General features: G+C 37.4%; 1 protein-coding gene across 1 annotated transcript in view; it reads right to left on the bottom strand.

Moving 5' to 3' along the window:
- PRKDC (protein kinase, DNA-activated, catalytic subunit) overlaps positions 1 to 12,388 on the bottom strand; it is an 85,223-nt gene that overhangs the window by 27,149 nt on the left and 45,686 nt on the right. Inside the window, exons 50-62 of the mRNA XM_050890725.1 lie at positions 12,050 to 12,201; positions 11,296 to 11,427; positions 10,743 to 10,854; positions 9,342 to 9,466; positions 9,099 to 9,248; positions 8,501 to 8,674; positions 7,513 to 7,611; positions 6,630 to 6,840; positions 5,863 to 6,052; positions 5,277 to 5,492; positions 3,846 to 3,958; positions 1,738 to 1,869; positions 379 to 558 (exon numbers count right to left, since the gene is read on the bottom strand). Of these exons, the coding sequence (XP_050746682.1) occupies positions 379 to 558; positions 1,738 to 1,869; positions 3,846 to 3,958; positions 5,277 to 5,492; positions 5,863 to 6,052; positions 6,630 to 6,840; positions 7,513 to 7,611; positions 8,501 to 8,674; positions 9,099 to 9,248; positions 9,342 to 9,466; positions 10,743 to 10,854; positions 11,296 to 11,427; positions 12,050 to 12,201 (1,986 nt within the window). The remainder of the gene's footprint in view (positions 1 to 378; positions 559 to 1,737; positions 1,870 to 3,845; positions 3,959 to 5,276; positions 5,493 to 5,862; positions 6,053 to 6,629; positions 6,841 to 7,512; positions 7,612 to 8,500; positions 8,675 to 9,098; positions 9,249 to 9,341; positions 9,467 to 10,742; positions 10,855 to 11,295; positions 11,428 to 12,049; positions 12,202 to 12,388) is intronic.

Below are 12,388 nucleotides of genomic sequence, written 5' to 3'. Positions count from 1 at the left end.
ATCAAAGTATTCTTCAGTAAGGTCTTCCCAGAAACAGGAAGATAAGCACATGACACCCACGTAACCCTTTCAATTGTTCTTGTGGCTTTCATTTAAAATCAAGTCTCTTCTTGTTACTGATGCAATTAAAACATTAAAATGTGACTCAAACTCTACAGATCAGAAATTGTAGAAACCTTGAAAAATCAGTTCAGAGGCATGAATTACCTCGTTCATCTTAACAAGAGTCACCTGAAATATCCATTTGGTTAACAATTCTCTTTCCATCTCTGTCTAAATTTCAGTAACAGTATTTAACCTTCACTACCACTGGGTTTATCACACATTCAGACAAAGACATTATATTCAGTTACTTTCATGCCATATAGCAGGATTTACCTGGATGCACGCAATGAATGGCGGAAAGTAAGACAGGCTCATACTCAGGAAATTATTGAAGTCGTTCAGCAGCTTCTGGATGATGGCTTTTTTCTCAGAAGGAGTTCTAGATTTTTCTATCTCATGAAAAATTCCACCAAACAAACTGCTGAAAAGCTGCTTGGCAAATGTTGGATCTTTCTGTAAATTACAACAAAAGCAATAATGCCACTGAATTTTGCTGTGACACAATAAACTAATAAATAAAATTAAGATATACGACCCACCCTGTACCTAATCCCTACATGGACACTCTTTGGGGGTGGAATAATTAGTCTGGCATGCATCTCACCTATGCCAGGAACTACTGTACTACCCATTCAAACCCCGTCTTAATTCTTCTACATAAAGAGACTCCAAGACAATGTAGGTTTCAGGCCAGAGTGTTGGTGGAGAGGATGGAATTTACAATTTTCACATATTCACAATTCCCACTACAGGAACCAGACACCCAATATCATCTTATGGACACCACTGCCAGTGAAGATAGTTTCAGGAAAAAACAGAAGACATCAATGTGTGAGGAGACCTGGACCTAACACTGAGGCAGCTAACACAGAGAGACAGACTGTCTGTACAGACAGACAGTTCCATCTGAGATTTAAAGGCATTTTTTCAACCCAGAAACACATTTATATGTGTAACAATCCTATGCATCCTGGTCTATCATGGGACTGGAGTTTGGTCGAACTCTTGATCTAATGCTATTCAGATAACTCATCAGGGTGCTACTACCTCCCTTTACACAGAGATAAGGGACCATCAAAAGAAATTAAAGGCAAAGGTAATCAGGAACACTGTGACTTCCCAAATGCTGTAAAATGGGGTAGGTTCAGCCTAGTTTCTACTGGTCTCAGGTAGGAAAAGCAATATTGGATTAGCTTTACTGAGTAGTCTGAATCCAGTCTTAGCCACAGTAACTTCCTTTGTATTTTTACAACTCCACTGTAGCCATATAAAAGAATAAAAATGGCTGTTTTGTTGCTGTACAGTGAGATGTCCTTTGCAATAACATCTGTAAAGACCACCACCATCTGTTTCTCAAGCAGAGGAACCCAAAGGCAATGGACAACAGCTGATGTCTCAGGTCCTCAGTGTTCAACTCAACTGCTCAGGTGAGGAAAGCTACAAGGCATCTTCTCTCATCACTGCACCAGCCTAGGGCAGGAGAAACACTCCCTCAAAACAGACTCTTCAAATGCGTATCACAGTGGTTGACTACAAAACAACAAATCTATTTTGAAAGCAGCTGCCCAACTACACGGCATTTCCCTACAAGAACAGAAAACTTCACAAATGACCTTTGAAAAGCAGACAGACCTGGGCAAGGCCCTGCAGAGGGGCAATGAGACTGTAGTATTCAATCTGGATGTCAGGAAGGTCTCCTACTCGGTAACTTCTGTACAAAGTAACCTGGGCATCATGCTTCATCTTCAGCTCAGATTTCATCTCCTGAAATGCATTGCTCATGTTAAAAAAATAATAATCATATTACTTAAAAAGAGCTGTATCTAGATATGACAAAATAAGCAAGAGCATTTCTGAAGTGTTTTATAAACTTTTGCCATCCTTATTAAACAAACACATTTTCTATAAAGCTGTAAGATGGTTAAACTCAAAATTATCTTAGTCAATTAAAAACTCCAAAGTCTTGTTCATAGATTTACTTCAGCCATTAACTTTTAACATTAATGCCTTGTAGTTCCTGTTTCCATCCAGGTAATATTTAAGTCACTTTTAAAGAGAATGATTATGACTGACAGCTAGTGAGTTGCTATGGTTTAATAAGTTACTGCCTGCCAGCTGAGCCACAGTAGTCCATAACATGATCGTTCTCAGCCTGGCCCAGGTGCAAAGTAAAGTGAGGTTCCTAAAGCTACTGTGTTTTATTTCACACAATGGGATGGGGAGGGGAAGGAAGAAGGATGAACCTGGTAGAACTGATTCCTAGTGAAACTTAAACCAAACTGTAATAAAACTGTTGTAAACTGTAGTTGTTAAATAGCTGCCCTGCCTTTTGCTAGGGCTTAAAGGAATACACTTAAATTGAACAAGAGCTACTACTAGATATAGACAAAACCTATTCTTCCTCTGTCTTTCTTCCTTTTCATAGCACTGATACACTATAAGGAAATCAGCAGTAAGTTTAGAGGCTGGGATTTTATCTTTAACTACTGCCCTTACCAGTTAAGCCAGCAGACAATGGGTGAATATATACATTGGTAGAATGGAAAAGGCAAACAGAGGAAAGCTTGAAGATTTTTTTCTCTTCTGTAAACCCTCGTAATTTTGCTGTTTGAGCCCATTTTTCTTCTATACAACTTCAAAGGGATGACTTTCAAAAAACTTTCAAGAGGAATATGCTGGGAGAAATCAGGACTTTGCTAAAGCTATTTCCAAATACTTTCTTGCTCAGGACCTACTTTTTCCTGGTTTGCCCCATCAGGTATAGTATTAACGGAAGCCACTGAGTTCCATGTGTGTTTATGTGCAACAAATCTCTTGAAAAGTTTAAGGGGTCCTGATAGCATTCATAGTCTCCTCTGGTCTTTTATTGTGGAATATCACAGGGGGTTTTGTTGGTTGTATTTTGGACTGTCATACAGAACGCTTTTACAGGTTCTCTCTTGCAGGGTGGGAGGAAGTGGTAGCTTTAGCCTGCAAGTAAACATAAATTGGCTAAAATAGGTGTTTGTGTGGTTCTTCCAGACATAAGTTCTGTTTACACAGTTGTCTGCAGCTGCAAAGAATTATAAGAGTGTCTCAAACTGGTAGCTCTCAATCCTGGGTTCCTTTGCTCTTGGTCTAACTGCTATCATTTTTGGACGATAATGTATGTTATTTTTAGTAACATGAACCTCTGAAAAACTGTTACAGAGCTTAAAAATACTTAAACTTATTGTAAGTACATAACACAACCAGGAAACCCACATAGTACGAAGTTTCTGGCCTTGATAAACACTCAGCAAATGATTATTACTGACATTCCTTCAGGTTAAAAGTACGCAACAGTTCTGGTTAGTCCATCAGCTGTATCACATCTTCGAGTTCAACTTCAGACACTGGATAATGTTCTCCAACTATTTCTGCAGAGTACTGTAGCTTCAAGGCTCCTAATTTCCAGGATGACAACTGTAAAGAGCTTCCCATAGCTGTTAGGGACTCCATCACATAAAATCACTTCATACACATTAAGTGGTAGACTGGAAGTGTTATCATCCAGCTCTTTTCTCACTCATGCTAAGTAACATCATTTAGCTTTAAGCACATACATAGCATGATTTCCAAATAAATCCTTCTAAAGCTCTTAAAGTAGCAACCAGTATCTTACACCTACCCTTTCTTCACAAAGTTACTTCTAGAGACGAAGTACAAGACTGCAAATGGCATTGGAACTTAAGGTTTTAAACATATTTGGATTGACAAACCTTTTCTCTTTTCTGTTCAGCCACACCTTTTCTAGCATAAATCAGACTGAGTTTCTCCTGGTCCTTCAAGAAACGTCTCCGCAGTCTTAGAATTTCTGCTCGTTCTTCTATACCTAGGGAACACATGATCATGTCCACAGCTTTTCCCTTCTCAAGCAAACTTCAGATTTAAGGCAGGAGCATCATATAATAACAAACATCATCTTTGTACTTCCTAGCTTATCAGCTAGTCTCCTAAGTTTCATATCCAACAACTCAATGCAAGGCCTTTCAACAAGATAGCAAATTAAAACAAATTAAGTTTTCTTAGGAGAAGAGGTAATAAGCATTTATATAAAAACTTTAAGCACATGGATAAGGTATAAGGGTCAAACCATTGTACTGGGAAAGGCACTAAAATTCATGAACAAATTTGCCCCATATGACAAATTTATTTTAAGCTCTCAAAGCCAAGTATGGCATTTGCACCATATTCCATAAAGTATAAAGTTCCCTACATAAAAGAGTGCTAAATATATTCAAAGATTGGGTAATAATAATATAGTACTACATTTTTTTAAGTTACTATTTCAGAACTGTCACTGGATCAGCTCCTGCTCAGGACAGTCATGGAGAAAGGCCACTTTACAGACTATTCACTTCAGTCCATTTCCTAGGAAAGAAGAGTGAGCAAACAAAAACTTACCACTATAACTGGTATTTTCCTGGTAGAAGACCAGGAACTGACTGGAAGGTAGACTGACCTCTCTGTTTCTGTAGTTCAGCATGGTCCATTCAAAACTGCCCTGAAATACCTCTCAGGTATTGAAAAGGTCAATCTTTATAGCTCACTGCCTGAACTCCTACTCTCATCCTTCCAGTCAAAATTTTAATGACAAGATAGGCAAGGGTGAAATGGGGAGGAAATGGGGAGAAGGAGCCTAAGCCATTCCAGAACAGAGCTGCTATTTTTCAGTTATTGACTGGGTGGATGAAGGAACATTCTTAGAAAATAGCAGGTAATTCTAATGACAGATTACAATATGGTGTAGATCGTTTCAGCACAGCTGAAATGGTTTGGAAAAAATATGTTTAAAGAGATCTCTTCTTTAAAGAGATAAGCAGTTAAATTTAAAACAGAAGGGACAGAACTGTCTGACATTCATGCTACGATCGTCTTAGGGAGGAGAGGTAGGAATGCAAAGATCACACTGTCTGGTTTCTTAACCAGTCAGTTCTTTCATCTAGCAACATAGAGTTTTGCAATTCCTAGCACAATTCTAGCTTTTTGCCACATGTTATGTATCACCACACGCTCCTGGAAACAAAATCTCTCAAGTTGAACCTCAATTAGAATGTCTCAAAGATAATGGACTGCAGCGAAATAACTGACAAAGATGGTCTATAAAAATGTAATATTTATATAGAAATTCCATCATAAGGCTTATAGACCTTTAGTTTTGCTGTCCACCTCATCTCCAGGCAAACCCAACCTTTTTTTCCCGAAATCCGGCCCCACTGGTTTAAAGGTTGGTTGTTTAAATTTTTCACTCCGTTTGTTAACCAACAGCATGGATGAAGACAAGGATTCAGAGGATGAAGGAACTGTATACTCTGTCAATGTGTCAATGCTACTTCCAGTTAGCCAATTAAAAGAACTTCTACCACCTGTAAAAAAAATTGTAAAAAAGCTGTAACATATCCACATATGAATGAAGTGAAAACATCTATGAAGCAGGTCATTCTCCTCCCCCAAAAATATAATTCGCAGTGTTTATGGGCAGAACAGATTTCAAGCTGTTAGGTAAAAAACAAACTTCTTTTACATTAGGTAGAACACAAAATATATATGAGACTAATAAAAATGTGACTGGATGTTTTTTCTCATAACACACACAAAAAAAAAAAGCCCTTAAAAACAAAATATTAAATGCATTTACACTTTTACGTTAAAAATTCATATGCAACAGGAATGAAGAGAATGAAATCATTCCTATAGCAAACAAGAAAATTTCAGATGACACTGGTCTGGACTTACTGACATGCTGTGTAGGTGTAAATTCATATTGCCTTTGGGTAGCCCTCACTCGACCACCAACTGACCCAGAAGCAGAAAGGGATCTTTCTTGTGACAAATGCCTGTGGATACTCTGAGAAGCTTGAGTCTCCACAAACATAGGTGTGAGCATGGTACTCTGATAACGCCAGTTGGAATCGATTACAAAGTCCTATGAACACAAAAAGATTCTCTTCAGAACAGTAAGAATGGAGGCTTTTTGCCTGCCTTCCTTGAGACAGGATAGCAGAAATTAAAGTACAGAATTTAAAACATCATCCCAGATACAGGGGCAGAACTTGACTATAAAAAAAACCCCCAAACACACAGAAGTTCTCCACAGCTCAGCAAAAAAACTCACTAATTTGGACTGGTCAGCTGAGGACAGATTTACAGCTCTTGTACCAGTATTCCTGTTTCTTCACAATTTTTCTTCAGCTTATGCTGCTTCTCTCCACTATCCTCTTTTTTAGGTATTTCAGTACTTTACACATCAGCTATACTTGGTATATATAATTATTTTAATGAAATCTTTCTTTTTTGAAAAGAAAGCAAAATTATTGCCCCCACAAAATCATCAAACTTCTGATACTGTGCATAACCCCATGACTGGTGCAGCTGTTAACTATGGAGTACAAAACGCACTTTCAAAAATCTCCTTCCCTATGCCATTCTTTTCCAAGTGGTAACTACATTAAGGAACAGAATTTGTCACATGGTTGCACACAGGAAAACACATTACAATTCACCTGAAATTTGCATTCAGATAGTGGATGCTCAAATATTTTTCTGGAATAATCTGGGCTCTTGCTCGTCATTTCAAGCAGAAAATTTGTGATTAGACTCAAGTACTGTGTTTCAATCTTGCTGGAATATACAGAATTTAACAATGACAGCATGCGATCAAGAATATTTGTGGGTAACCTTGTCTCATCACTCCAAAAATTCCTAACAATTAATCTGTAAAGGCAAGCAATAAAGTTATTCTTGGTTATCTGCAAACAGAAAACACAACAGTATTAAAAAAGTCAAGTTAAAAAAAACCCCACAATAAGATTATAAAGCCTTCAACTAACCCTTTCATGCCATGGATCTTCCATTGAATTACACCAAACTCATTCATCTACGATCCTCTATGCCATTCGACTGATAGTAAAGGTTTACTCTGAAAAGATTATTTCTATTGAGTTGTTTTCCTCTTGAGAAGTGCTATGGGTGGATAAGCACAGAGATCTCCTATTCTTTCTTTTGCTTCACCAAAAAATTAAAAAATCCAACATCCTCCAACATTTAATCTATTTTTGTGTGTTTGTGTATAGTGAGGGCCTTCTTGTTGTTCAAAAACTTTAGAACATTAATGCAGAATTAGGTCCAACATACTGAAACAACTTCTCCATGGCTTAGAAGTTTGTTCAAAAGCTCTGTGCTTCACTTAAATTTGGTGTAACACTATGGGACACAACTTTATAAATTAACTTATTGGAAGAAAAGGAAATAATGTTATCTCACTGTTACTCATTTATATTAAAATATTTAAAAAACCTCTAAGGATCAACTCTTCTGTTATAAACAAAGAAAGAGCAATTTAGGGATTCATTACTTCAGACAGTCATCACACTACTGTTTACTCACTGCAGTTCAGCATTCTCATCAATTAGTCCTTGAAGCAGCATTTCTTTTGCCAGTTTGAGTATTTCCTGAGAATCACCATCCGCTTGGCTTTCTGAATCACTGACGGTAGGAGAAAAATGTCTCTTAATGACTTCCCTCAAACAATCCATAGTAAAATAAGAGGATGAGGATGGTGGGAGAAAAGGAGGAACATGCCCTTCTCATAAAAATCTCAACTTGGCATGACAAGACTGCACTTTTTTCATAACAGGAGGTCTTTATGGCCAAAAATGTGTTGTCTCTCCACTACTTAGAAAAGAAAAAATCAGAAAGCTAAGTAATACACGTTAGGCGTTTATTACAAAGGCCAAACAGAAGTACTTCTGAGTTTGCAAGGTTAAAACTGAGAAAAAGGCAGAGAATTAGCTTTTCCCAAGTGATGCTGGAGTAAAAATTGCCCATACTTTTTCTTCACAATAATTATCCATTCAAATAGTTAAGTTACCTTGGGAAAAAGCACATAACTAAGATGATTCAACAGCAAGTCGCTTGTCAAACTGCGTACGTGCCTGTTCCCTACTCTAAGGGGTCAAACAGAAAGAACATCTTTATACTACCAGATTGAAGGGATCCAGATCATGCCGAAGTGCCTTAATACACCTTCTACCTACAAGCAAATTTCTCTAGTGTACAATTCTTACTAGTCACAAATTCCGGCAACAAGAAAAAAAGTGGGAGCATCAGAGCTAAGACCTCTTATGCCACCAAGCTGCGGTGATGCAACATCCTAGTTCTGGGCTAAAGTTCAGGTCTAAGTCTTTGTCCCTTAGTGGAAGTGATAAAATTGCCACCAAAGGCCAGAGCTACTTAGGCAAACCACAGGCTCTATTCTTCCGAGAACTGCAAAAATCTCGCACCGAGGGACGTGAAGTTGGAAGACAGTGTTACAAGCACTTTCACTCTGCCTGTGACAAACCACTGAAAGACAACATCTGCACTGAATACACACCTGTAATTATCATAAATCCACATCAGAATATCATACATGCGCTGTCGACATATTACAGAAGGGTGAGAAATGAACCCTGTCACTCCAGGAAGAAGTTCTTTAAGTTCTAGTGGTTTTAGTTTAGACAGCATCTTGTACACTATATCCAAACAAACCCTTTGCCTTTCATCATCCCTAAAAAGAGAGGGGAAAAAAGAATAGTTACATTGCTTTTCTCTTCACAGCTACACACAGAACCAGAAGATCAGTTTAGGTTTTAGCAATAATATTTGTTTTTGCATAAAGGGCTTTAGGTACATACTTTCGAGTTCAACCTAAGAGTAAGAATATAACTAAACTAATACATACTACAGAAATTCACATCCAGGTGGTGTTTCAACTTAACGCTATTTAGGGTTTTTTGTTTGTTTTTCACAGTGAGCTAGCCATCTTAATACTTAACTCCCAGATTCCATTAGCTCAAATTAGGATAGCAGCGACCAAAAAGTGAACATGAATTATAAATGCTTCTGAACGTAAAAATGTTGTGGTCAGCACAGAATATTTTATCAAGAAATTTAGACTATGCATCCACTTTTGTAATCACATGACCACTCACCTATGATTCATGATCTGGATAAAGTCTTTACTCTTTAACTGCAAGTGGAGATCAGGTACTTCTTCTGCCCGGCACATTATTACTTCCAGACAGTAGGTTTTCATCACACCATGAAGTTTGGGTATCAAAAAGAATACTGCGTTCATAAACCTTAACACAACCAGAAGCCCACAAAGAAAAGAAAGTTATTTTCTATCATTCCTCTAGATCTACAAGGAACATACCATGTAAATCATGACATACCTGTCAGCAAGAGGTGGAAAATTCTTAACAACTTTATTCAAGCATTGAATAAACTTATCCTGTTGGGTGTTCTGATGATGTTTTAATTGTCTTATGACACAATCATAAACTGGATCTTCAAGTACCTGAAAATGACAAAGACAGTAAGACAAGCATAGCCATGAAACTCATAAACACCTTAATGACACATAGTTCTGCTGCTGTACTGTTTGATTCTAGTGCATTTCGCTAGGTAAGATCCACCTGCCTCATCTTAACATTTATGGTGCTTCATGGCTGCTGTACAGCTATGCCCAGCTGAAACACATGATTGCCTGCTCAAACAATACATTTGTGAGCTTCCTTTCATTGGTTTGGAATCAATGTCTTAATTTTGAAATACAAGTTGCTTAGTATGCTTATATAAATAATAAGTAGCTTCTCATTCGATATGGCAGATTTCCAATTAATGAATGTAAAAAAAATAGACACTTTTAATGAAAAGGTGAAAAATAATTAGCAACCTTCACTTAATGTCAAAGAAATAAGCCTTGTATAGGATAAAATACTTGCACCATCTTTGCTCATTTATTCAAAACACTGCTTATAATGGAACTTGGAAGACTGTGAAAGAGAAGACCTGCAGGAATTTAATTTATGAAATATGCTCTACAAACTGTGAAAGAACAACCAGAATGCAATTAAGTGGGGAAAGAAGTAAGAATAGTAGGGAGAGAAGTAAGAATAACCTACAAGGTCAGACTAATAATCCACCTAGCCAGTATCTTGGTACTTTTGTCTCCAAAGGCAGCTGCAGAATGATATTTAGGGGGAGCACATGAGTCTGGCTACATTTTGTCCTTCTTTTCTCTCATACAACCCAACATGCATCTGTCATTAGATTAGGGGTCTTAGAGTGTACATTGTTGTCTATTGTTTTTAGAACCTGTTCATGGATTTTTTTGTGTGTGTGAATTTGCCTGATTTCTCTTTGAACCTGCTGATGCTACTTACCCCCAGAACCTCTTCTGGCAACACGTTCCAGAAGTTCACTAACTGTTGTGTGAAGAAGTACTTCTAGCATCTGTCTCAAACTGATTTCTGTGATCATTAAGCACTATCCCCTAGTTCTAGTACTGTAGGATTTGGTGAGTAACAGTTTTGCATTCACCTTATCCACCACCTAGAAAATAACTGGATTCAAAGTTAAATACAATACCTTTAAATTTTACATCAAAACTTGCAAGTTATTAAACATTTTCAGATACAGATATTCAAAAGGTAGTCCTAAACCTCCCAGCTTGTTTGTCCAACTGTTGAGTTTTAAATACATTCATTTTTGGAGCTGAATTGAGTAGTCATGTAAAAGATGTACACAGAATTAAGACAGGAATGGTCAAACACACAATACAGTTCACTTACATTTTCTCGCTCAGCAATGTATTGAAGAGCAAGTCCCAACACTTCTGCTGCAGCTGCATAAACTTCTTTATATTTTAGTAAGCCCATGTTGCTGGTCAAAGCCTGAAAATACCTAACAGAAAAGGCAGACCTGCTGTAAGCCACTGCTCCAGCATCCAGTTTTAAACCGAAACAAAAAACTCACCTGAGCTGCCTAGGGGAACAGTGACTGCTTTTAGAAGAGCTGAATACAGCACAACATGGATTTTCCACCTGCAGTGTCTCAAATCCTTGCTTTGGCAATTCCTGACTCTGTTAATTCCCATGAAACTGCAACCCTGGGGCCCACTGTAAAAAAGCTTACATCCTTCTAGATATTTTCCAAAATAAATGTGGTTTGCAGTTTGCAGCTAGAAAAGCATTACATCTGACAGACAACAGCAAACGGATGATGGGACAAATAATTCCAATAAACAAGCAATCCAGCTCCCATACTTCACGCTGACAAGTTAGACCTGCTCTCTTTGCCTTAAGCTTTTATCAAAATCATTCGCCAAAAAGCTGCATTTCTCACCTGGCACGATCTACTTCACACCTCGGGTCAAAGGGAGGTAAATTGTTAGCAAGAACAATTCCCAGCAGCTGAATTCCCACTGAATTGTCCTTTGTATCAGGGTCTCCACTAGAAAACTTTTCAAATATTAAACTGTTGGATAAAAACATAAAAGTAATGATATACATGAAAACCCCAAAATATACACACCGTAGATCACTCACTCTCTATGTATATACAGATATATACACACATACACAACCCCACCAAAACAAGCAGAAAGTATGTATATACACATATACACTCCCACCAAAACCAGGAGAAAGCATATATTCAGAAAGAAGTAAGTATTTAGCTTCAATGAATAAGTCTTTGCAAAAAACAAACAAACAAACCAACCTAAAAAGAGACTGTAAGCTCAAACAAATTCTCTGCAACAAGTTCAGGAGCACAGCAGATCGCAGAAGTCTTAGTAAGAGTGCAGCAATTTTCAGTGATAATACCCAAAATTTCAAATAAAACGTAAGTCTTTGCAGAGATTACTCCCGCTTTTGTTGTTGCTGTTGTAATCCTCTACATGGTTTTCCCTGTCTCTCTCCTTGTTGTTTTGCAAATTAAGTTACAACCTCTGGAGAGTTCAGTTCTGAAGTTCTACTGTCAACTCTAGGGACAAAAAGTTTACTATTGCAGCTGAATTTACCTTTTCATCTCCTTGATAATGTTCACTTATATTCTTGAAATATTGATAAAAGAAAGCAATTGTCTAAATGCTTACCTGTAAGGTATGGAGAGACAGTTCTTCCAACACTCTATAACTGTCTTTATGATTTCCAGATTGTGTCTGAACACAGCTCTTTTTTGGTGAAAGGTATTCTTCATCAAGAATTCAAGCAATCTGTTAGCTAAAATCTCATCCTTAATATTCCCCTACAATGAATAGGAGCAAAAATAAACATAGTGACTCCAGCATAAAGACATATGTTGTTTTATGAAAGCAAGCAAGTAAATAAGCTATTTTGGAAGTTAATATCTAAAAGAAGCAGTGGACTGATGTAGAAAATTATTATAAGTACATAATAACAAACTCACTCATTCCTTACCAAATAGTCACAAC

This window comes from Gymnogyps californianus, chromosome 2 (assembly GCF_018139145.2).
Source record: "Gymnogyps californianus isolate 813 chromosome 2, ASM1813914v2, whole genome shotgun sequence".
NCBI classification, from domain to species: Eukaryota; Metazoa; Chordata; class Aves; order Accipitriformes; family Cathartidae; genus Gymnogyps; species Gymnogyps californianus.
Note: the sequence above shows the minus strand (reverse complement) of the source record. Positions and strands in the feature narration are given on the sequence as shown.